This window comes from Pithys albifrons, chromosome 3 (assembly GCF_047495875.1).
Source record: "Pithys albifrons albifrons isolate INPA30051 chromosome 3, PitAlb_v1, whole genome shotgun sequence".
NCBI lineage: Eukaryota > Metazoa > Chordata > Aves > Passeriformes > Thamnophilidae > Pithys > Pithys albifrons.
This window is the reverse complement of record NC_092460.1, coordinates 95,626,989-95,653,296: the sequence shown is the minus strand read 5'-3', so window position 1 is coordinate 95,653,296 and position 26,308 is coordinate 95,626,989. Positions and strand designations below refer to the sequence as shown.

General features: G+C 42.6%; 1 protein-coding gene across 2 annotated transcripts; it reads left to right on the top strand.

Moving 5' to 3' along the window:
* The first annotated feature begins 7,509 nt into the window (after positions 1-7,509).
* On the top strand, positions 7,510-26,142 carry OPTN (optineurin). 2 transcript variants are annotated; one of them, XM_071552797.1, is made up of 14 exons: positions 7,510-7,585; positions 8,223-8,402; positions 10,083-10,285; positions 12,364-12,519; positions 14,129-14,205; positions 16,241-16,372; positions 17,513-17,594; positions 19,162-19,277; positions 19,938-20,087; positions 21,056-21,149; positions 21,787-21,945; positions 22,625-22,758; positions 23,510-23,589; positions 23,759-26,142. In XM_071552797.1, the coding sequence occupies exons 2-14, from the start codon at positions 8,237-8,239 to the stop codon at positions 23,878-23,880; spliced, it is 1,671 nt and encodes a 556-aa protein (XP_071408898.1). In that variant the 5' UTR covers positions 7,510-7,585; positions 8,223-8,236; the 3' UTR covers positions 23,881-26,142. The 2 variants fall into 2 exon arrangements, with proteins under 2 accessions (XP_071408898.1, XP_071408897.1); XM_071552796.1 differs by having other exon boundaries at positions 16,238-16,372.
* The last annotated feature ends 166 nt before the right edge of the window (positions 26,143-26,308 follow it).

Sequence of the window (26,308 nt, the reverse complement as noted above, 5' to 3'; positions counted from 1 at the left end):
ATTTCAGGTCAGATATAGGTGGTGATTCTGGCAAAGGTGTGTCATGCCATGAAGCAGATCCCCCAAAAAAGGATAAAAGCAGAATGAGAGAAAACTGCATGATCAGAATATAAATATCCATGTATATTAGCCTAACATCTTCCTCCAGTTCTACTTTTATGAAGATGTTTGAAATTGTAATAAATAAATAAAATCCTGCTGCTTCAGAAGGGGAAATCTGTGATCAAAGAGTTCTTTCAAGGTGCCATTAAAATTAAGCCATTAAATTTATGCTTGTACTGAGGCACACAAGCAGATCTTTAACCGGCTCTGGGTCTTTTATTTTTCAGCTGAAGGCAATGTTGGAGCCTGAGCCCCTGCCCAGGTTTTGCTCACCAGCAGCACTATCTTTGATACGAGCATCAGTGCATTTCAGTGCTGTATCTTAAGGCCGAAACCTGCAAACCACCACTCTCACTTAAGAAGTGCTGAGCGCCCTCAGCTGTCTGAACAGTAGTCTGATTTCTGCCAGAATTCCAAGTCTGTGTTTACCGCCTTGAACAGCCTCAGAAAAATTTTACTTCTCTACTTTTTGTTGCAAACCAAATTCTCCCCAGTATTCACTACTCTCCTAGTGCCATGGGCAGGGGCACCTTCCACTGGGTCAGGCTTCTCAAAGCCCCACCCAGCCTAGCCTTGAACACTTTCAGGAATGGAGCATCCACAGCTTTTCTGGTCAATCTACTGTCAGTGTTTCACCACCCTCCTTGCAAAAAAAAAATACTCTTATGTGCAACTTAAACCTACCCTCTTTCAGTTTAAAACTGTTGCACTTTATGCTGTCACTACAGACACTGGTAAAAAGTCTTTTCCTCTCTTATAAGCCACTTTTAAGGACACAATAAGGTCTCCCCAAAGTCTTTTCTCCAGGCTGAGCAACGCCAACTCTTCCAGTCTTTCTTCACAGGAGAGGTTCTCCAGCCCTCTGTTAATTTTCATGGTCTTCCTCTGGACCTCTTCAAGCAGGTCCAAAGGATACTTATCCGCAGTCTTTTACCAAAGTTATGTGAGCATGGGGCAAACTGGCACAAGGGAAACTGTTTTACATAAAAATTGATTTAGGTTAAAAGTCTCTGGTCTGGTTCACTCTGATCTGGATGTCTCTGTGTCTCTACCTGCACTTCTTTAAACCGCAGTGCTGTCTTATACAGGCTTTAACACTATACAGACTGCACTCCAAGCCTCCTTGCAGGAGGTGCATTCCCAGATACACTGGGGTATTCCTACAGGCATCACAGAGGTAAGCCAAGGCTGCAACATGAGAATGACCCCTAAGTGATCAGAGAAATACTGCAATTTGTGAGATGTGCTTACAAGCTTCATTTCCACCCCATGACAGCCAGAATATCTCAAGAGCAAGATGAGGGTATGGTCCCACGTCCTCTGGAGTACTGTTGGGGGTTCATGACTTGTAGAGGCAGAAGATGTTCCAGAAATAAACTCAGCTAACTTCTACAAGGAGTGTGATCTGGGGTCTCTTATTGGGAAACTCTGTACTGTCAAAACCTCCAGAATGTTTTGGAATCGTGCTCTTAGTGGTCCCATCAAAAATTCCAGTGCAGCCCAGTTCACTAGGATAGGAGTACTTCTCTCCTCCAGACTGTGTAAAACGGGAAATAGTGATGAGTGCCCTTACACAACCCACCAGGGTGGTGTTTTCCACACTTCGTAGGAAAGCAGCTTGTGGAGTCAAAGAGTCCTTCAACCAAAAATCATTCCAAGACATTTGAGGTAAAAACAAAATAAGGGCTGTGTATGACTGAAGTTATTAGAAAGGGATTTAAAAATGGGATTTAAGTAAAATTAATGAAGAACCCATTTGCCTCCAGGTTTTAGTTGAGAGTCATACCTTTTAAAATAATGTTATGTTTCCACACAAACATGTTTTGCTTGGACCATCTCTCTGCAGCAGGAAGCAATGTTTCCTTTATGTTATGCTGCCTGATGGGAGCCTGGCTCATCTCTCCCCGTGGCCCATATGGTGATACAGAGCTGCAGACTCTGCTCTCTTTTAATGATGAACACGGGTGCATTTCAGGATAAAGAAAACAGTCTTATCTGCGAGAGATTCTTGTCGCTGTAATTTCAGAATAGAGGTTTCCTCAGCTCCACTCTGGTTTAATTTCCCCTTGCAGATTTATATAAAAATTAAGAAGTCACTTTTCCAAAAGGAGCACACTGTGCTGGATAGACCACTGCTCTCCCTTCACAAGGTGCATTGTCATTGCTCCTTGGCTGTCCAACACTTCCTCATCTGACCTAGAATTCTCATGTTCCATTCTCCTCTCTCCATGGCTTTCCAAATTCCTTCTCAATAATATCCTAAAATAGTCCCACTTTAACTTTTGACCATCCTTAGGCAAAAGCAAATCTCCCCCACCCGCCTCATCTCCGAGCCCTGAGTCACGTTTGCTCGTTGATCTGCCTCTGTTTTCCTGGCACGGCTGTACTTGGCAGCAGTGCCACATTCCAAGGGCTTCAGACATTTTCTCAGTCTGCTGCCTTCTTAGTGCAAATTTCACACTCAGAAAGAGCAAAAGAAAAGGGCAAGGACGCCTGTGTTTTTAAACTTTTGTGGTATTCTGGAGCTCCTGACCTGGTCAAGCGACGATGATCTGGAAAGGGAATTGGTGCCATCTATTGGAGAGACAAAACAAGGACGGTTGTCAGTTTGGCTTTTAGCTTTTCTGCACATTTATCCATCTTATTTTTGGCATGGCAGCTGTTGAGTGAAATGTACTGCATCCTGAGTCAACACCAGTATCTGCTGAGTGGTCACAAAGGGAGAAGACAGCCCAAACAAGGACCCTGTAGTGCCGTGAGTGGCACTTATTCTGCAGTCATGAGTCAGTTCATCTCCCCTGCACTGACAGAGCAGAATCACAAAAACACCAGACTTGTGGTTAACATTTTGCTCTTATTCTGTGCAAAAACTCTAAAGCACCTTACTGACAGGCAGAAAATTACTTTGTCATCAGAGCTCCTAATGCAGGGCCATGTTCCTAGAGGAAATAGTGTGGAGTAATTCTCATGGCTCTTTTCTGCTCTTGCTAGACTGAGGATAAGTGAGGATATTTTTGACAGTTTCACTCAAATCACTAAATTTATTAGAAAAAAGACTACAGGTAATATTTTTGACTGGTGACAGAATGAGTTTGTTTCAAGAAAGAAATCAGAGCTGCTGGTGAATTCCAGCAACTTGGCACAATCAAACCGCAACTCACTTGAGGAAGGGAAAACCTGAAAAATAAAACTGTGACATTACAATTTCTGTGTGTACCAGCAGGCCCCAAATTATAACCTCTGAAAGTTGTGCTAGAGCTTCTTCAATCTTCTGTCATTCTACAGGAGCGTTACATAATTGCAGTTGTAAAAGAAGTTATCCATTCGGCTGTATGCAGAAGGGAAGGCAGTACATGCCACACTGGATTAAACTGCACAGAATGGGCCAAAAGAAGTTATTTAGACACATTCTTTGGCACTGCCTTTGCTTCATATCTCCTGCCCACAGCAGGGTTATCAGACTGAAAACAGGACTTTGGGGCACATTTTTTTCTACTGCTTTATTTCTGTCATCTCTTGGTTTCTTGGACGTCAGATTTTATTTTTCCTTTGAAGGTAATAACAGTATCAATAGCAAGAGGTTCAATACTGGACTGATAATCAAAAATCCATGATGATCCCTGATTTAACATATTATCCCATCTGTCAATGGCAGATAAACATTCAGATCATATATCTGACTTTAATGCTCTTTGTAGCTGTTTTACTGTAAATGATAATCTAAGGACTGACACTGCTTAATGTAAGTTTTACCAGCTGGTTCAGAGCCCTCTCTAGGACATGATAGCACTTAATTGTTGGAAGAAATGAATGCATTTCATTATTTTACTTCTCTCTAGGTTAGGGTGACATTCATTACACAGTCCTGCTGACTGCAGAAGTGGGATGTGCTTCATAACACCCCCTCTCCCCCACTTAATCTGCTCAAAGTCTGCAAAGAACATATCTTTATGGTGTTTTCAAATTACCTGTCAATTGGAAATTAAGCTTAATCAGCAAATTCGAAGTCACAGCAAACACTGCACTGCTGGCAAGAGGCCCAGGTGTTAATCAAGGTTAGTAGTTCTTCCACAGACCTGCAGATACCTCTGTGGCAGAATAAAGCAAAGCCTCTTTAGTTACTTGAGCTGCTCAGAGGAAGCGATGCAGACTGGTATTGTGTATATTCCAAGTGTCCTGAGAGAGAAGTCAGTCTTTGGGCTACATCTGTACATTATCTATGGGATCCTGGCCAAAAAATTGAGTGTCCTGCAGCTACTACAGCAACAGTCAGGAGCAAGGGGGCAATGGGGAGACTGGAAAGACAGGAAGAGTAAAGCCAACCTAAGTCAGGGGCAGTATGAGTTCCACATAATGCATGAGAGATAGATGGATAAAACATAAGCCTGGTATGTATATACGCAGAGATATTCATAGAGATATGTTTTTTGTATCAAAGCTTTCCCAAGTTCAAGCCTTTGCAGCAGCTTTGGTTGACTCTTAGCATTCAGCTCCTGGACAACTGTAGAAACAGTATCCAAGCTGTTAGCCCAGAGCCACGTGAAGATAATCCAGCAGAATCCTCCATCACTTCAGACTGAGCTAAACTAAATTATCCCACATTTGCTAGGGAGTAAGGGTGTACACAAAGACTGTTTCCATGGCTCAGCTGCCACATGGGAACTTCTTCAGGAACTTGATTGAATCTGAGCCCTCAGACTCAGAGCCAACCGATGTCTATTTTCACAAACAAATGTTATGGAGTGGTCTGGGAAAAGCTGGACACTTCTATACTTCTTACCTTCAAATATTTACCATCTGTTCAGTACAGCAAAGACAGATGAGCTACCCCTATTTCAGCCCAGCAGTTCAGGTTCAGACCACTCATGAGGGGAGTCACAATACACCTCCTTCCTTCATAGAGCCTACACACTCCACTCCTTTGTGTCACCCATAACCTGCAGAATGGACAAAAAAGATGAAAAAAGTATCTGAATAAAATAGATGAGCCCAAATAATTATTTAATGTATTCCCACAATGCTGATGTGCAACAGGAGTTTTGTGCAAACACTTTAATCTTCCTTAGACAGAAGCAATTTTTCCTTTTATGTAAATGAATTGTCTTCTTTGTTTTTTAGTTATTACAAGGCCTCTTTGATTATTTCTCTCTTTTACCTATCTACGAGGACTCTAATTTTTCTTTGGCTTTTAAAAAGCAAAGTGTTTCATTCCAACTAGAATCAGATACATCCCTTCTGATTCCAGGCAACCCGCCTCCATTTTACAACTGCAAGCAAGGACTGTTCTTGCATTTGTATCTCTTCAAAGAATTGTGAGATATATAAAACTTACATCTTACTGGCAGTGGAGCACACATTGAAATGATAAAGTGCTCCCCCAAAACTTGGCTATTTGCTGTTTAAATAAGATCTGTTCCCAAAAATTAATTCTGGGTACTAAAATCAGACATGGGATTACTGTGGGAACCAACAGTTATCAGAAGTGTAATAAAATAGCAAATGCTTCTTTAAACTCCTCTGACAAGTAAAACTCAGTTTTCTTTGCTGCACATGCAGTCAAGTCCTGCTGTCTGCAAGAACTGAGCTCAAAGCTCAAATAAAAAGCCATGAGAAACTGCTAATAATTCTGGTTTTCATTCTCACAGAAGATACCTTTATTGCCCCCTCTAACTCTCATGCACTCCTGTCTAACATCCAGCCATGGATGCAGTGATTGGAGATGACAATAAATCCATGATCACCCTCCCTCAAGCAGAGAAGATCCCAGTGTACCTACAAAGAGACAGATTCTGTTCATTAGCAGTGTAAGAAGAAAGCACATGGATTATGGCCTCAGCATGCATAAATCTGCTATCAGACCTGTTCTTTACCATGTAGGTGGTCCCTAAGGTTTTCTGGTTTTATTTCTAGGGAGATTTGTAAGCTGCACCCTTCTTGAAGTTTGAATGCTGAAGTTCCTCAGCTGTAAAAGGGCTGCTCCCTGCCAGCATCCAACATCCAGTGTGCATTTCTCTTCCTCGTGCTGGGGAGTCCCTGGATGTGATGCTTGGAGGGCAGCTGAGAAGACCAGTCCATGGAAAGGCATAGGTTCATTAAACAGCACAGTTCACTACTTCTGGGAGATAGCAAAACAGCATTTTCAAATCAAAAGAGTTTATTTGCAAGTCATGGGGTTATTTAATGAAAGATTGGTATTTTCCCCATGAAAAACCGACATTTTAGCTACAATGGCATTTTTCCCATTGTAAACAAAGGAACCAAACCATCATAGTTGGGGTTACTACTTAAGAACAGGCAGTGTGAAGCACTCCCTGCCCTGCATCCTGATCAGGACAGTCATAAAGCTCTGGGACTGTGCAGGATGAACTGTCCCAGACAGCCCCATCCCTGGAATCTGGCATTTAAGAGCTTCCAGGGCCAAACCCCGCATTCAGCCATGTTGTAGGACAGGTATTAACATACCCAGAGGCTGGCAAACCCCATCCTAATTGATTCAATCCTGTGGCAATAATCACTAAAATGCCCTGGGCACTAACGTTCGCTTTCATTCACTTAACACCTGCCTCTTAATCCTGTCTTTCAGGCTTCCTGCCAGGACAAGACATTCCTCCCTCTGTACTCGGCACTGGTGAGGTCACACCTCCAGTGCTGTGTCCAGTTCTGAGCCCCTCAGTTCAGGAACGACACTGAGATGCTGGGATGTGTCCAGAGGAGGGCAATGGAGCTGGGGGGGGAAGGGTGTAGAGCACAAGTCCTGTGAGGAGCGGCTGGGGGAGCTGGGGATGTTTAGCCTGAAGAAAAGGAGGCTCAGGGAGGACCTTGTCGCTCTCTACAGCTCCCTAGAGGAGGGTGCCAGGTGGAGATGGGTCTCTTCTCCCAGACAACCAGCGACAGGTTCAGAGAAAATGGCCTCAGGTTGCACCAGGGGAGGTTTAGGTTGGACATCAAGGAGGAATTTCTCCACAGAAAGGGTGATTAGACATTGGAATTGGCTGCCCAAGGCGGTGATGGAATCACCATCTCTGGAGATGTTTTAGACAGGACATGGCACTCAGTGCCCTGGTCTGGTTGACACGCTGGTGTTTGGTCGTAGGTTGGGCTCGATGATCTCAGAGGGCTTTTCCCAACCTAAATGATGCCACGATTTTGTGATTCAGCATCCCTCTTGCAGCCGCTGCCCGCTCCGTCATCTCCCCCAGCCTTCCTCCTCCCGCAGGACTTGACCCGCAGCGCTCCCCACACGGCCCCGCTGCTCCGGCAGCGCCTTCGCTCCCGTTCCCGCGGCGCCGGCGGATCCCGGGATGGGTGTGCCAGAAGGGAACGGTGCGTGCCCGGGAGCTGGGAGGCGCGGGGCTGGGAATTCCCCGCGGCGGCAAAAGAGGAGGCGCAGGAGGAGGAGGAGGAGGAGGAGGCGGGGACGGCGGGGCGGCCGGGCATCAGGCACTCAGTCAGCTGAGCCACCGCCATGGGCGCGCCGTGAGGGGTGAGCGGCCAGAGGGCTCCCCGGGCCCGGCCCGGAGCGGGGGCACGGCGGCCTGGCCTGCCCTGCCCGATGACTCGGCGGATCGGGGGTGGCCTGCGGGAAGGGAGGGAAGGAGGGAGAAAGGAAGGGCGGGCAAGCGGGGAAACATCGGCCTGCGGCTCCCGGAGGCCGGGCCGGCCCGGGGACGGAGGGAGGGCTGTGCTGGACAGCGGCGGGTGCGGGCGCCGCAGCCTTCCAGGAACTCCGTCGGGATTTGCCGGAGAAGGGGAACAAGGGACGAGGAAGCGAAAATGAAAGTTAAACACCATCGGAAATGGGCTGGTGCCGGCCGGGCCTCTGTAGGGGCTGGGGAGGGAAAGGGTAAGACAGCAGGTCTCGTTTCATTCCCAGGGGAATGGGCTCCTGAGAAAGGGATGGTTAGCCCGAGAAGTCTTGGGGGTCATGTTTTAGCCCAGTGAGGGATTAATGGTTTATAGAGACTCATGGGAACTCTAGTGTACGGGGTCAGAAGGATTGAAGGTGCCTGTGTGCTGTGACAAGATATGAGGCCTGCTTGTCATACCAAAATGAATGTATGATTATGTGTTCTTTATAACTGGGCAAGAAATCGAGAGTTTCCTCTTTGCAAACCTTGTAGTATCAGCTTCAAAGATGTCTAGCAAGTTGAAAGGCCATCCTGCTGAAAATGGAGAGCATCCCAAGAGTAAAATGGAAAACGGAGTGGACCGTGGGGCTGCCCCTGCCCTTGGCACCTACACCGCAGAAGAGATGGTGCAGCAAATGAAAGAACTAATCACTGAGAACAATGAGTTAAAAGGTGAATGCACATGTGAGCTGACCTTGAAATGCAAAAACCCCAAGTCTCTTCTGATGAAGGTTTTTTTGTTCGTTTTTTTTGCCCTGAGTCTGAATTCTGTCTTCATTTGCCCTTGCTGGGCAACACTTTATACCTGAGTAGCATTCACTGTATAAAGGACTCTGCAAGTGGCAGGGCCAGTTTGATAGGACATGTAAGATGTTTGATAGGACACATCAAATTGAATCAGTGTGGAAGACTGGGGGAGAACAGCCCAATGTAAGGGTGACTTACTTACTTTAGAATTTTATATATAAGCAGTGCAGTGCTGTGTATTTCAGGAGTTGAGCTGAAAAATCTATGATACGCTTTTTGCTTATCAACCTCTAAAAACTTTTTTGATTTGTATTGTAGGACTATTGGCTCCATCACAGACCATCATTTTGCCATAGCTGCACCAGGAGGTGTGGGTACTGCACTTTCTGTGCTTGAAAATGCAGTGGTGGCTGTGGTGGGGTCTATCTGGGAGGAACTAATAGCTTTCCTGGAAAATTCCTATTCATTTGAGTCTTTCAGATGAGATAGATTTCTTTCTGGATCCCAGGAATTTAGGTGTGAGATATTTTTTACCTTTAAATGGTTAGAACAAAACCCAAGGGATCTGAGAATTTTCTGTGTAAAAGACAGAGATATCTCACTGTTTATGTGGCAGCAGAGCATGAAGTCACATATCTCCTGTGTTCTGATTTTACATTAGTGTTTAAGTCCCACCTGAGTCATTTTCAGACCTGGTCCATGTTCTCTGTCTCATGGGTCTCTAGCAGGAAAGTTGTTTCTAGAAGTACCTCTGGTATTTTGCTAAAAGGTCCTATATCATGTAAGATAATGTTCTGGGACATATTTACGGCTGCTGTAACTCATAACTTGCAGATCATTCTCCAGACTATTTACATAACCTGAAGGATTCATGGGCAATTTGTAATATGACATCATAATGGAAGTTACTGGAAAATATAAACGATTTTTAAGCTAATGGCTTTGGGTTGTTTGCTTTTAAAAAAAGCAAATCTGAAATAATTGCATTAACTCTGCCTAAAAATCTTGTAAGCCTTTTGCAACAGTAAGACTCATGTTACACACTGACTTTTTTACATACTAGGAACTGACTTGGTTCTAAGTTGTTTGGAATATTTTTTCAATGCTTGCAATCAAATCTTAACCAAATGTTCAAGTTGGGCATATTGGAGACATTTGATTTGATAGCATCTGTTTCCATGCAGTAATTTACCAGCCTAGGATGCCTGTTTTCCCTGCCAAGTCTCAGTAGTTTCAGAAGCTTGGTTCAGCAGCTTCATTTGGGTTGATCATGTAAATAACACATGCAGCAAATACTGAGTCCCTCTTGGGAACAATGCTTCTGACTTGTCCTTCTTGGTCTAGGAAAATGTCAAGAGTTCAGAGGGTGTGGATATGTGACTTCAGCAGAGGATTTAATTCTATTTATTATAGTACTAACAGACTATGGGACATTTAGTTTTGGTTTGGTATTCAAGGTATGCAAGGAGGAGGGTCACATTTCACACCCAGTCATTGCCAACCCATTTGATACTGAAGAATGCTGAGCTCAGTGTAGTGGAAATCTGCTGTTTCATGGACAGACTATTAATGTGAATCAGTGTCTTGTCTCTGGCTACCATTTAGAAGCCATGAAGTTGCATAACCAAGCTATGAAGGACCGATACGAGGAACTTTCCATCTGGAGGGAGAAGCAGAAAGAAGAACGAGAATTTTATGAGCTAAAGTTTAAGGAGGCAAAGGAGTGCTTGCAGGCCAAGTGCATTGAAAATGAACAGCTACAGCAACAACTTAAGAACTTAAAGGAAAGAGAAGAAGGAGCTGAAATGGTAAATAAGGAATTGGTTGGGTTGACATGCTTTTGAATAGAAAGTCTGGAGCATTCACTCCCTTCTATGATTCTTCACTCTGGGAGGTTTGGAGATCTGTTAACATCTCCATTTTTATCCATAGTTTTAACTTCTTTTATAAACTGAAGCCTCTCAGTGTGTAGTAACAGAAGATTATGCCACACCTGAGATAATTTACATTTTCACTAACATTTAATAATAATAATTAACATCCTTGACATAAGAAATAAGAAATTAGCATTTCTTGGTAATTTTTCATTCTTTATTTTGTTTACTCTTGGATATCTCTTGACTTTATCACTCCTTTTGTTTGTTAGATTATCTGTCGCTCTCATGATCATTTAATTGCCTTTTTATCTGTGTTTCCAGAGAGAAGTTGACAAGTAAACAAACAAAAAAATGATATGCCGTCTATTTTTATTATATCAGTCTATGAAGGCTCTTTTACTGAGGTCAGATTAGATCTTTGCTTTTGCTGCCCCATTTGAGTCTGACTGAGCTTCCTCCTCTGTCCTACCTTTGGCCCTGTAACACATCATTTCTAATGTTGCAGGTAGTTGTGTTGTAGCCAGGCAACATTTTGCAGGTGGTGCTGAAGGCATCTGTGGGCACAGCCTATTTAAACAAAACCTGCTTTGTGTCCCACATTGTCATGTGAAAAGTTATTTAACAAGAAGTTCCGTGCAGAGACAAACTGATGCATCCTGGTCTGTGGTACCTCCAGGAGCCACGTGGATTCTGTGTTGCCTGATGGAGGATGAGTGTATTCCTTTTTCTCAACAGTCACTAGTAGACTTTCTTTTTCTCTCCTCAGTTTTATAGAGCTCTGTAATAAATGTGTCAGCATGTAAATCGAAATTGGCCAATTAGCTCAGAAGTTACAAAGGGTCATGTTTAAATAATGATTGTGTAAGTATTACTTGCACAACCCTCACAGGCTGAAAGTTGTGTTTCAGGATTGTCGGGTAAACTCAGGATTTCATAAATCTGGAATATTTTTAAGGGGAAGTAGAGGATTTATTCTCCTATTACCTGTTGTAGAACTTCTTTCTTTGAATGCTAAAAGCCAGAGTTTTCCAACCTGCTTGAATAATGTAACATCTCTCTCCTTCACTGGGGCTGACTCTTGATTGAATCCTCTTACAGCATAAGCACAAAATCAGAGACAGCAACAAGTCAGGGTGTAGGCTGAGAGACACTGTCAGCAATAGAGAGTTTAGAGATTTGGTATAATCATGGATGAGAATGTAATTCAGACTCCAGGAACTGACCAGAATTTACACCGATGCTTTGTGGGGTAATAAAGGCATTACCAGAAAATGGAAGGCTCAGATTAAAAAACGAGGAAGCAAATACTCACAGGGAAAGTTTCATAATGGGGAGAGGCATTTTAAAGAAAGAAAAAAAAAAAAAGAGATTTTCTGGTTGTGCAGAGGCTTAAGAGAGTTTTGAGGATCCTGGGGAAGGGATGAGGAAGAAAGTCATGACAAGACAGAGCAATTAAGTTTGGGGAGAATCTCTGAGGAACAGAGACTTCGTGGAGGGGATCTAGGACTTTGGGTGAAGGTCAGGGACTCAGGGAGAGAAAGGGTACAGAGAAGTTGTATAGTGGGGAAAGGCTGAAAAGGGGGTGTGTGAGAAAAGCTCTTTGCCCACAGGTCTGTTCTCCCTGAATCTTGGTTAGATTTGGGGAAAGAGTAATAGGGATATGGATATAAAAATAGAACAATTCTGGACAGTAATGCTGTATGTTGGCTGATACCCTGTGTGGTAGCAAAAAGCATTGATTCAAGGAAGACGTGACATCCTAATTGTCTGTGCATTTGCAGAACCAGTCCCATGTTTTCCAGCAGCAACATGATGCCCAGTGTTGGATTAACTTCGTTTCACAGTTTAGACTTATTGCTGTCTGGAGAACCAAAACATGTGCAACCAAAACATGTGCACAATAGGCTTTTCCAGGCAAGCCTCAACAAAGAACACCATTTTGCTCAGACTTTGTGCTGCTTGCCTGTTGTTCCCTTTTGGTTGGCTGATACAGAGTTTGTTTATCCCAGGAGGGCTCCATGGCTCTTGAGAAGGAAGTGAGGCACCTGAAGGCCCAGGTGCAGCGGCTCCAGGCTGAGAAGGCAGATCTGCTCACCATCGTTTCAGAGCTGCAGGTCAAGCTGAACATCTCAGCAGAGGATTCCTTTGTGGAGATTGGGATGAATGTAAGTAAAGGGAATAAAAAGAACACAGTAACCTGCAGCCAGGTACCAATTGGTTCCATGATTCTTTGGTTTCTTAGCTTACCTGCTGTCGAGCACTTGTGTGTTACAAGATGTAGTGGGGTAAAGGACATGGAATTTATTTTTGTCCTTCTACTTTAATGATCAAATTAAATTAATTTCATAGGTAGACTCTATTGCACTAGAAATATGCTCTGGAAAAAAACAAAATGGTCTGCCAGATGACTTCAGACTAATTAAAAATTAAAAGTCTTGTCTTAGTTGGAATTTCTGGGAATATCAATGCTATGTTTTGTTAAGGGGGAACACCTGTGCATAGACAGGAGGCATTTTCTTTTGAGAATGGAGCTCACTTTCTGCTGACAGATAAGCAGAAATACAGTCAAAGAAAACCAAGTACAAAACTGCATTGTTCCCTAGAGACAGAAAAATGTATTTTTTCTACTATTCTTGTATTTGAAAAATCTGCACAGGCAAACGGTGAAATGTGAAAATGCAAACCTCTGCTATTCCTATATCCCCCACATCCCCTTTCCAGAAAGTAGATATGCAACAAGAAATTAAGAGAATTTAATTAAAATTTGTTTGAAGTTGTCAGAGAAAACTTAAGACCACAGGAAACCTTCAGGGATGCATTTTCCTTTTCTTTGCTAGAAGGATTCTCCTTTGGGCTACAAAGGTCAAGGAGTGAGGTTTATAGTGTGAAAGAAGAGTGGTTCTTTTGATTTAAAGAAAATCTAGATATTGATAGTAAAGCACCATTTTATTATGGCCTGGCCACGGCTGGGGTCATGCAGGGGGCCAATGCCCCCAATTTTGTGTCCACCAGGTATACAATAATTCAGCCCTTTTATGCAGTTAGCTCTAAATACCATCTATTACAGGCAGTCTGCAGGTTTATGTCATGGAATTATACATTTTGTTGTTTATGTCTTATGTTGTTTACTATTCTTCACCACCCCCATCCAGGTTCTGTTTCCCCCCACTCTGTGTTAGAAAGGACTTCTTATGTCCTTCGAGCTGCTTGTCCATTCAAGCAAGTCCTATTATTATCTTGGTTGCACATGCTCAAGTTAGCTCTAGTCCTCTTTCTATCTTAACTGCCCACTGCTTGGGCTGGCCCTACTTGCAAACAATTACGTTACAATGCATTTTGCAAAGTCTCAGCAAATTCAAAAGCTAGCAGCAACATAGTTAAATTTTAAGCCACATTATTTTGTCTTTGTTTCACTTTTAGGAGGCAGGAGAGTGGTTTTTAGGCTTACATTTAAATCACCTACAGTGATGTTGGCTGTGTGGTGCCCAGTCATCTTTATAAGGGAGAGTGGCCATGGAAGTTGCTGATAAAAGGAGAAGGACAAATCTCATGGTTGTTACTGTTCTCTGATCAGAAGAGATAACAGGGAAAGGCATGTGAAGTATTTTAAGTTAGGAATTTCCAAACATGAAGATGATCTGTGGGAGTTTTGGGTTTTATTTATCCATATTGCTATGATAGTAGTTTTCCCTGGTTTTCTTCCATCCTTAAATAAATAAAATTCTGTCCTGCTTAGTCCAAATACCAAGCTAATAAGTGTTTTTTCTTTCCCAGGAAGGAGAAATAAATAGAACTGCAAAGGAACATCAAGAGAAGAGTGGTGAAATGACCAGTGATGTTTCTTCCTACATGTACGTAGGTTCTTGTGTGATGTGTGTGATTCAGACTTCTCCAATGTGTTTTGTTGTCAGTGTGAGGGAACTTCTTTCTATGAGGAAATGTACTAGAATATCCTGTTTTTCTGTGGCTTTGCATCCCTCGATTGCAGTAGCTCTGTCTTCCTACCATGTTGGAAAGACCCCTAACCCTGACATTTTTCCTTCCAATCTTCATTAGCTGACAAGAGGGAGTGCATATTCTGGCCCGACATTTATGGACATGCTGACTTGCCAACTCCTCAAGACTTTTTAGGGAGGCCAAACAGAAAAGATAAAGGTAGAGGCTGCAGGGACTCACTCCCTCCTAGCCTTCAGAGACCATCTAATAGAGTATCTGTCCTCTCCCCAATTATTAGAGTCAGAGGTCTTGTAGTCTTTCAGATCTGTACCTGTCTGTCCTGTTTGTGTGTGGTTGGTATGAAGTGTATCACAGTGGGGCAGACAGTGCGATAATATAGTCCTCACTTTTCAGGTTACTGGGCTTAGGATACCAGCATTCTGTTTAGGTTACCTCTCAAAATTTCATCTTTACATCAGCTCCAGGAAACAAGGGACTTTCTTGCCCTTGGCTGAACCTTTACTCCTTGTGGACATAGACATATGATACTGTTAAACTTTCCAGTTTGGATACTGCCCAGTTTGGCAGCTAGATGGTTTTGGCTGAACTCACTTACTTACTTTGTGCCTTTGCTTTTGAAAGGGAAGGATATGGGAAAATGCTGAGGACAGAGCAGGCCAGAAAGCTGTGCTCCATGTACAAGTTGTCACTCCCAACATCACTGCAGGGGAGAACAGGTTTAATATAATGACATAGAAATTTGGCCCTCAACATGCAGTTAAGAAGTTGAGGAGGGAGAAAAAACTCCAAATGTTACAGTCATGGATGAAACTGAGAGAGTTGCTGACCACAGACCAGGCTGCTAGTATTCAGCTGCTTGTTAGTGGTGGCTTGTGAGAACACTTATTATGAGAAGACATTCCCTGTGGGACTTGCTTACCTTTGGATGAGGATCTCGCCCATATCTACAAGAACAGGGGGTATACGTACCTCTTAAAATATTTCCAGTGTCACCACGTGTCTTTGTCCAGCACTGAAACCTTAGACTGGTGCTGTTAACACCTTCAAAGAAATGTGATCCACTCAGGATGGGTTTATTTCTGTAAGAGTAGAACTGCACTAAAAATCCCCTGATAAAAGTTATTTACTTAAAATATCCTGGCTGAACACGGTCTTTGGGGTATTGAATTTTGCACACCAAAGATTTCCAGCTCTCAGGAGCACGCAGAAGACTCTGCTTTGCTTTTTGTTGTGAACTACAAAGCAGAGTGTTAAACACATGCTGTTTTACAGCTGAGCTTCTGAAATGTGCAGAGTGTATATCCTGCCTATCTTACTATACAGTTGGGGAATTTTGATTTTCTGTCCAGATAGACATAAAAATGGAGGTTTATAATTTTTTTATCACTTATCCTATTTTCCAGAGTTTTGTGTTTTGGTTCACTTTACAGTAGCATAATGTCATTTTGAAAAGACCTATAGGATATGAGGCAGGTGAAATATTAGAGATTTTTTCAGAGAAAGAAAGTGATTTGTGATGACCACTTTTAGTGGAAGATACTTTCTTTTCCTGAAAAAGAGCGAGACAGAGATAAGAAATGTTCCATGTTTTATTGGGAAAAAAATGTTACGAATGGACAGCAGAATTTTACAGAAAGGGCTGCAAAATAAGTCAGAATAAGTGCATTGGGGTCTATATTGTCATGACTGCTTTTGCTTTCCTGGCTTAAGTACGAAATTGTTCCCTCAGCTGGAAGTGGACTGTCTGAGTCCTTTGTACACACAGGCTGTGTCTAGTGGTCTTGGTTTTTGGGAATGAGCTCTTTTCTCAGAGCATTGGTTTTCATCACTCTGTGAAATGGTGGCATCTCAGACTGGATCCCAAGAATAAGGGAATACTCTGGCAAAGTTGTAGCTGTTGTTATTTACATCTGATTTGGTTTGAAGCAGGAGCCAATCTACAGATGAATCCAAGAATTTGGAGTCTGAGGAGCTAACTGTGAGCCAGGTGCTGTGCTCCCTTAGAAATGAAACTCAGAAGAGGGAAGAACTTGAGAAGGAGCTGCAGGATCACAGAGAAAGGTATGAAGTAGGTGCACTGTAACATTTGGAACTGCTTTCTTTCAAGCCTGCTGCAGTTGCCAAGTCTCTGGCTGATCAGAGACAATCTTAAATACCAGTGTAACTTGGATGGGGAATTTTCTGAGCACTCAATAGAAATAACTTAATATTGTGGTAGTCCTTATAGGGATAAACTACAGGTTCTCTTCCATAAGCAAAAGAATTTCCATGGTTTATTTCCTATAGCTCCACAGATAAAGAAAAGTTACCCATTTCCTCTTGGGTTTGAACTTTCCCTGGGTTATATCAGAATTATATGATGACTAGTTAAGAATGTGCCCTCCACTCACTTCTCCATAGTTTCTTGGTTTTGTATGAATCATCTCTATGTGGAGCCTTAAGCAAATTGCTATGTCTAAAACACGGATCACAATCCTCTTCATGATACCAGCAGGCTACATTTAGCAGTGTGTGAGCTTGCAAAGGCTCCTCAGAAATGTCTAAAACAAGTTTAATTCCAAACTTGTTAAGATTGAGAGTTTCCACAGAGAGATCTATACAAGGGTCTGTCTCAGCTCAGTTATATCAGTATAAATAGGCCCGACTGCTCAGATGTGGCAAATTGCCCAAGCAGTAGCTGTTCCAGATCCCCACTTCACAGAGACAGAGTAAGACTTCCTGGACATTATCTACGATGAAACATTGGTGTCACAGTAATTGCTTCTATGTGGTCTTCCTAGAAGAGGTAATGAACCATAATCAAATGATTCTTAGAAACCTCAGCCTCTGAAAGTATCACAGGAAAACAAAGGCAGTATTAATCACTGGATTCAGCAAACAGACTGACCCATTTCCAAAGGGTTGGCAGTTTTGGACTGTACCAAAGATCGATCCCTTTGGACTGAATGTCAGTGTCCTTCTCCACACCTGCAGACTTAAACATCCATTTTATTTAACTGTCCATGCCCAGTGTCCTGTGTTCTCCAAGAACCCCCATGGTTGTGCAGGCTCTCCTGCATGTCTGTGCTTTCCATTCTGCCTCACATCTCTGGCTGTGATGGTAGAAAGAGAGTACATCACTTGTCTGAAATCCTTGAATAGTCACAACCTCACCTTAAACATAGACCAAATCCATAATTATGGATGCCTTCTGTTTTCCAGACTGTCAAAGCTGGAGAAAGAAACCAGCAACTGCCTGGAGAGTGGGACACAAACTGAACAGGAAGAAGAGAGTTCAGAGGCTGTAAGTACCTGTCCTCCTGAGGCAAGATTTAACAACATAGAATTGACCTGTTGAGGTCAGCAATCTCAGGGCCTAGGTTTCCACTAGGTTTCCTTCCATTGCAAGGGACAATTATCCTGCACAAGGAATGGAAGTGAACTTTTAACTTTCCAATGCTTGTCTTAGAGGTGGTTCCAAATTACACCAGTGACTAGAAAGGAGTGAGTTTGATGACCAAGAATTAGGGAGGCATGGCATAACTGCAGCTAGACCTCATTGCCATGGTCATGCCCAGTAAACAGAGAGAGAGATGCAGACACTTCTAGCTCCAGAAATCTTCTAGACTGGATGAATTTCCTCGCTACTGCCTAGGTCAACTTTTGGATCAGAATCCAGTGGCAGTGTACTGCAAAACAGACTTTAAATATGGAGCTCATATGGCTCCTGGTTTAGGTTTCTCTGGTTTTAGTGGAATGTATTACAATGGTGGGGCGTAACTGTCTTGGATTGAGACACGATTTCAGGCAAAAACTCAGTCCTGGTGTTTAAAGGATGTTGGGATTGGGTTTGAGCTCCATAGTCAGACTGTATGTACCTGCAGCTGTAACCTCTGTGTGTGTGAGGTGAGCGTGCAGTGTCCCATAGCCATAGAGATCCATTCTGGTTCAGTGCAACTGCATAATACAGGCAGCTAAGAGTGTTTGTATGTCAGGTAGTGTGGGTTATCTTAGGGGGTATGGTACTGGGAAATATGCTGTGGGATCTGCTGGAGACCTGTCCTCTTCTGAAGGCGCTAGAACAAGTATATTAGGGCAGGGCTGGATTGGTTAAAGACCAGTTTGCAGCCAGGCCACGAGATGCCCTTTCTAGGGAAAGCAGATGATGTCTTGGTTAGTTCTCTCCAGTGTTATCTCAGCTTTGCCTGAGTTACAGCCTGAGCCAGATGCTCCTCATGGAAGTGCTAATACTGAAGTCAGCAGTCACATGCTTGTGATGGCAGCTGATTCTGTGTGCACTGCTGGAATTATGCAGAGGCTGTTGTCAGCACAGCTCATGTTACCTGCCCCTGTTGTAAAATGGAGATCTTAAAGGGAACTATGTGGAGGGGGGTGCAGTGTGGACTATTTTTGAGCGGTCTGCATTTGAAGACATGCTGCGAGAGAAAGAAGTTTTTCAAACCTGTTTTATCTCTGTTTGGAGAGTGAGGAGTGGCTGGGAGAGAAGAGGCAAGGGCTCATCCTCTGCCAAATAGCAGCTGGACATTAATCTCAACCAGGTCTTATGAGATGAGTCATTTGAAAGCACCCCTGCAGTTACCACTCTGCCCTCCCTGGGAGGCTGCTTGTTGTCTTTGAGTTACCTGGAATTTATGAAAGGGTTAAGTCAAAAGGGGATTCTGCCTATGTAGGAATAATTGTGAAGCCTTGTAGATGGGGCCTTATTACTGAGTATAGGGTGTAATGGTGCAGACTGACTTAGGCTGTTTTCTCTAAAGAAAGATTGTTAATTTCCTGCTTAGATCTTTTAGCCTGCAACTTTGCTATCTTGAATTGTTCATATGCACTGTTCTTTATTTTTTCTCTGAAAGGTTGGCAGTGAAGTAGAAACCCTGAACTTGCAAGTTTGTGCTCTGTTTAAAGAGCTTCAGGAAGCCCATGAGAAGTTAAAAGAAGCAGAACTGATTCAGAAAAAGCTTCAAGAAAAGTAAGGTTCAGAAGAACAAAAATTCTGTCGTGGCACCCAGTACATATTTGTAAGATGACACCCACCTTGGGAAACTCACCAGCTCTACAAATATCAATTTAAATGTCTGTTTCATAGAAATACTGTAAAAGATTGCTCCTTCTTTGTAAGTGGAGATAAAAGCACAGAAGTGCAGCAATTGTCAGAAAATCTGAGCTGCCAACCTAGTTCTACAAATAGAACCTCAGTGCCTTGAAATTTATGATTTGGTTTTTAACCTTTCGTGATGTAAAGACAAATCTTTCCTGTTTTCCACTTCACATAACCAATCCCTGTTCTAGCCTTTGGGGAATAAGCCAATATGACTTTTTTCACATGAACTCTCTGGACTTTTAAAGACCAGTAATAGAAGTGGTTACAAGACCCTCACTTTAGTTACCTAGTTTTCTGTCAAATTCCAGTTTTTTAAGATTTGTAACAGTGAGAAAGTAAGTGTTGGTTTCAATAGCTTTGTTTTCTGTTGATTGTGTGTAGATTGGTTTTTTGTATTTCCATGTTCTCCATCAAAACAAGCCTTTAAAGTGAACCACTCAAGAATTGTTTTTGCTGTATGCCCAGTGTGCCAAACCCATCAGTAAAAGGTGAATAGGAGAGATCAGCCTTTTTTCCTTGTTCTGTCAGGTGCCAAGTACTGGAAAGAAAAAGCTTGGCTGCTGCATCAGAATTGGAGGAGAAGCAGCAGTTAATATACAGTGTCAAGAAGCTGGAACTGCAGGTGGAGAGCATGCAGGCAGAGGTCAAGCTGGAGCAAGCCAAGACGAAAGAAGAAAAGTGAGTAGGACTTGGTTTTGTATTCCAGGGAGGAATTCCTCAGAGGTATTGCCAGTGAGGAAGGAAGGTTCAAGGAGGCCTGGCCAAAGAGGAATTGAATCTGAAATACTACTATTGTGTTCTGCAGCCTTTGAAACCATGTTATGTTTATGGGCTATGAACTAGAAGATTGTAGTCTCTCATCTACTGAACCCCTCACTTAGGAATCCTTGAGCTGTCAGCTCTGGCTTGTATTTTCCTTCAATCATAAAGTCAAAGGTAGAATAGAGCAGAGTATAATACGAGTAGAGGAAGCAGAGGAGTGACAACAGCTGTGCCATTCACTGGCAGAGGTAAGTGGGGACACATCTTGGAGGGCAGGGACAAGCCAGGTGTTGACAGTGCTGGGAAAGTGACATTAATAAAGAGGTCTGTAGTCCCTACAGTATGTTTGCACTAGAGAGGCACGTGTGCAGTGAAGCTGAGGTAAAGAGACTTGCTGTTTGCCTTGGCTCCCCGCTCCCTTTCATGTGCAGTCCATGTAAGGAGTGTGAAAGTGTCAGTCCAAGCTGTTCAGAGAGGCTGAACTTCCTGAAGGACATGACTTCATCTGCTGGAGAAGCTGCTCGTTATCTTTGGAGTCTGTCTCTGGTACTTCTCCTGATGAAATCTCCTTAAGTCTCTGAGTCAAGACTTGGTTACATTTTGAACAGAATTTGTGAGCTTGATTTAAAAATACAGAGTGATGGATTCTTCAATATGAAATGCAGACGATCAGTAAGGTCATTACGTTCTCACTAAATCCATGGATAGAGCAGCACACAACTCATTGGAGGAGAGATGTTGAGACACGGAGCATGATTTTTTGTAACCAGAAATGCAGATTGATTTGCAAGTTGCTGGGGTGTTTTTTTTCTAAGTTCTGATATTATTTACATTTCGAAGAATTGAGTGTTTCAAACTTTCACATCTTTTCTTGTCATAAACAGGGCAAGATACAACAGCCTGCAGGAGTCATATAGCAAACTCCTTCCTGAACTCACTGAAGCACTGAAAAAGATTGATGAAATGAAACTCAAAGAGGTAAACTCATCACAGGAAGAAACTGTAATTTATTAGAGGGGAGCAGGAAGAATGGGAGAATCTATCTAGGATCAGCTTTGGGCAGGAAACAATTGCCTTCCCTTCAACATAATAACATGCAGCATAGTAAAACTGCTCTGATAAGCACAGATCCTATGCTGTCAGTTACGGAAAACTTTATCCACACATCAGTACTTCCATGGTGCTTTCCAGGTAAAGTCTAATTTGTAGTGCAGTATAGAGTCCAGTCCTTAGCAGTGATAGACAAAGGCACATCAGTGTTCCTGCAGCATCGTCTGTAGATGTAGGAAGGTAGAGCTCTTAAACATTTTTGTATTGTTTAATAGAATGCCTGCCACAGTGGGGTCTTGTTCATAACTGAAGCTCCATAGAAGTACCAGATTTTTCTGTATAATTTTGGAAACAAGGAAAACATGCTTTGTAGTGTCCATTAGGGAGTTCTCTTTTAACTTGATACAATGCAATTTGAAAGTTCATAACTAATCTTTTAAGATAAAGTGTCAGCCACCACTGCTGTCTTAGTCCAAGTTCCTTTGATAACCCAGAGGCAGGAGGAGTAAGAATCAAACTTTCACTTCAGGCAAGATCTTCTCATAATCACAGTTCTTCTTTGCAGCTGAACAGAGTGGATAAAGCTGTGGTGGACCAACTGAAAGCAAAGGTGGAGTTAGCAGAACAAGCCCTTGCTGCAAAGCAGCTCCAGATAGATGAAATGAAGCAGCGAATTGCTAAGCAAGACGAGGACCTTGAAACTATGTCAGTGCTCCGTGCTCAGGTATCAGCTCTTCTTCAGAAACTGGCTACTTCCCTCACCCATTGTTGAGAAAACAAGAGGTATTTAATGGCTCACTCTGGAATACTGAATACATTTCCTCAAATCCAAAGCATAATTGCCTTACTTGGCTTGCCTTGCATATCCCTGCAGAACCTTTACTACCATATCCTCAGGCACTGTAGGAGGAACTGTATGCTGGAGTCTGGCACAACAAACAGAATTTGGGAATAGATGTGTATTTAGAACCACTGGCTTAAGAATCACTGCCTATGTTTTAGGATGATTTTACTCAAACCAGCATGTGTTAACAGTGAGTAAGAAGAGGTTGCCTCACATTTAAGGCACAGAACTGGCATCTTGGCCCTGTTTCACTGTCTGTGCCACAGATTTGTCAGTGCAATTGATCAAGTTGCCTCCTCACTGCTTTTCTGTGCCTCATTTCTCCCTCTGTACAGCAGAGGTAATAGCAGTGTCCCAGGTAAGACACTTGAAGTGTCTTGTACAGAATCCAGAAACCACAGGAGTTTTCTTCACCTTGTGAGTAGTGCAGGTCTTGGCTTTGCCATGTGTGTCTTGAGTAGATGCAGGCTGTGATACAGATTTGTCATTTTGACATAATATATGAATATGGTTCAGTCAAAGTTACAAATTCTCAGCATGATTTCATTTCTCTCATCAGATGGAGGTTTATTGTTCTGATTTCCATGCTGAGAGGGCAGCAAGAGAGAAGATCCATGAGGAGAAGGAGCAGTTGGCTGTCCAGCTGGCATACCTGCTAAAAGAGCAGCAGCAAAACCTTGAAGATCTTGGCCGGTGAGAACAGACTTTGGCTGTGGTACCTTTGGACTGTCCTGTTACTGTGTATACTGGAGTTGACCAACACTGTCTTGATAGCATCTCAGTAGAAAAGCAAATAACTTTGCAGATATTTCTTGCTTAATTTGAATTTTAAAAGAGAAGAAAAATGAATTTTCTGACTTCTTATTTTAATTTTGTAGTAGAATCTCTGTAAGGTGTGTGAGTTGGGTGCCTTAGCAGGTTTTCACTTTGGATCATTTGTGCTTGGTAAATTCTCCCTGCTGATTCATGGGAGTTGCTTGAGTTCTGGCCTCAGTTTTAGCAGTGAATCTGCAGCTAATCTTGCTGCTTGTGTGCCAGGGATACCTGCTGCTTCTCTAGGTGGCAGTGGTAAGTGAATATACAAATTCAAGTACTGTGGTACTTGAATCAAGTTACATTTCACAGTAAGTGTACACTGAGCCCTTTTTTTGGTATAACTTGCTTTTCTACTTCGAGATTTGCAGTTTGCCCTGAATAGCTGGGAGTCCTTGGAGTTTTTCAGAGGAGTGTGCCCTAGATCCCTGGGTGTGTGGTGTGTCCACATCCTGCTGGTGTCAGTTGTATGACCCTGATTTCAGCAGGACCCTGGCATGATTTCACAAAGCAGCAGCATTTCTAGGTCCTGTTTCTGAGCAGCAGTTGTGAACTGAATGCATGACCAGTTGACATGAGTCTGTTTTCAGAGCCCTTGACTTAGAGCCTTTGACTTACTTATTGTCCACAGAAACTCTTTGGCGGAGATGCAGAGTCGCCACGGAGCCAGAGTGCCAGATCGGGAACATTCACCTCGCCTTGTCCAAAGAGGTACTGGGAACACTTTCTGCAGCTCACAGGGCTGGGCCCTGCCGTGTTCAGTTTAAACCAGCTCTGCTTGGTGGCAGCAGCTTCCCTGTGACTGTTCTAGCAGCTGGGTAGCTGCAGAGAGCAAAATGAGGGAATGTAACAGGTAATCACTTGTCTTCTCTACTTGCAGGAACTAGTAGTCAAGACTGGCCAGAGCAACGGAATATCTCAATGTATTCATGTCCCAAATGTGAAGAAATTCTACCTGATTTGGACACACTGCAGATTCATGTTATGGACTGCATTAATTGAGTCATGCCCTCCAGTTCTTCATCTTACGGAATTTTACCTGCCAAACACTTTGGCATTTTTTCCTTCTTGTTCAAATAATACTCAATTGTACATCCTGTGAAGGAGGTTTTCAGGTTTTTTCTCATAAATTCAGTGGGAAAAGGGTCAAACCCTTCCCCTGGCCTGTAGTCACTAATCTTGTTGTAATCTGCTTTAGGGAAAGAGTTTTCATAGGTTAACAACATGGATTGCTACAGAACTCGCAGTGTGTCTGCCACTGTGAAACCTTTCAGGAACATTCCCCTGAAGTGCTCTGCTCTATGGCTACCCTGCAGAACAGGGCTGACTCGCTGAAGTCAGAAGAGAGATGGGATATTTGCTGATCAACCAAAAGAACTGTTAGCCTGTAAATGCTTCATCTCTCTTATACTATATACCAGGAAACTAATACATGAAAAGCTGTTTGAGAAGCTTTCAGCAAAATGGCGTAGTGCTGTATTCATCGAGCTCTTTTCTCCAGATGGCAGTTTTATTGCTGTCCTTGTGACCATACTAATCTGATGTTAAATTTTTGATGGCTTATGTAACTTCTTGCTTTAGCCAGATGTGGGTATGGTTTAAAATAGATCAGTTAGATCTGATACATGTAGCTCCTGGTGTACTCAAGTCACTTGGTTTAATAGAACTCTTCATTTTTAAGGTGGTGTCTTGATTTTTGTTTATTATAATAAAAGAATTTGAACCTGTACAGTATTATGGTAGAAAGCGCTGAGATGGATGTATCCTAATTTTAAAAATTATAATGGATTTTCACATCTCAAAATAAATCTATAACAATTATAAAATTATCTATGCCTGTGAATACTTTGGAGGCCAGAACAGGATTGCAAATGGAGAATTGCAAAAATTTTTGTCTTTTTGCTTCACTGTTCAAAACTGAATTTCTGGAAGCAAATATACCTGGACTCATTACAATCCAGTAGTTAAACTGCAAATACCTGAAAAGCTCATGTAGAAAGAGCTGTAGTGGATTAGTTCTGATCATTTTTATCTTGACAAAAAGCCCCAGTTCTTAACTTGACATTTCATAAGGGAGGAAAATATTTACAAACCAGCATGAACATCAGGAAACAAATCATGCAAACTGCTGGGATCCATGCACAATCCAGACATGCAGAAAAGTTTTGTGTCTTTTGCAAATAGCTCACATTTGCATTCTTGGAAACTGGCAGGGAAGGGAAGTAAGAGATGAATGAAAAGCTCCAGCCAAAACGGTGCCCCCATCACATGCATGGTGTTGGTCACTTCGCACTTCCCAGCTGGAGGGAAGCCCCCACATGTTTTCAGACTGAGCTGCCAGCCTTGGTTTAGAGAAGGTTTTATTGTTTTCCTCCACTATTCAAACTGAATTTCTGTAAGCAAATATGCCTGGACTCATTACAATCCAGTAGTTAAATGTGTTCCATCCTGTTCTGCTGTAGGTCTGTTGGGGTCACTGAGAGGCAAGTCCACTTCCTTCTGAGTGCCAAAATTGTGAGCTGGGTGTGCAGAGGAGCAGGATGGGATGGTCACACAACCTGAACGTGAAAGCTCAATGTTTTATTTTTAATATCACTCAATTACTTCTTAACAGTAGTTTCAGTCCTAAAATCTGGTATTTCTGTTTTCCACATACCCCAGAAATGGAGAAAGCAATTGCCACTGGTGTGCTACAAAGGGACCTCTGGGGGTCATCTAGTCCAACCTTCCTGCTCAAGCAGGGTCATCCTAGAGCACAGTACTCAGGATTGTGTCCAGCTGGCTTTTGGATATCTCCAGGGAAGGAGAGTGCACAACCTCTCTGGGTAAACTGTTCCAGTGCTCAGAATTTGTATGTGACACATTCTCCTCTCAACCCACTTCCATAAATAAGTGCTTTTCCAAACTGTGCTGTGGGTGAAGATGCAAATCACAGAGGAGAAAACAAGCTGAACAAATCAATACTGGAATTAGAAATAAAAAGTTCAGTGACTTGATGTTTTAGTCATTATTTTGCCACAGACCTGAAATAGAAACTATTCTAGAGCTGATTAATTCAAAACAAAGGCCTCAGTAGTGTAAAATCTATGTTTTGCTCTCAGTAGATCATTATTATTAAAATATACACAACAAAAATACCTGTTCCTTGAGCCTAAGAAAACCTGCCTTCAGTGTATTTTTCATGTCATGTTCTGAATTCTCAGCTACCAAGAGAAACAATCCCTTTTTTACCCTTGTAATTAAAATGAGGAGTTTTTTATTTTACTAGTTGTCACTGTTGTTCTAATTATCTTTTGTAGGCTCTGGATTCTTATTTTCTGTTATAGCTCATATATAACTTCATCCATAATTTCAGGTAAAGCAAGAGCTGACTGAAACCTTTTGGAAAAGGTATTCATCAGCCTCCTTGCAACCTTCTTTATCAATTCCA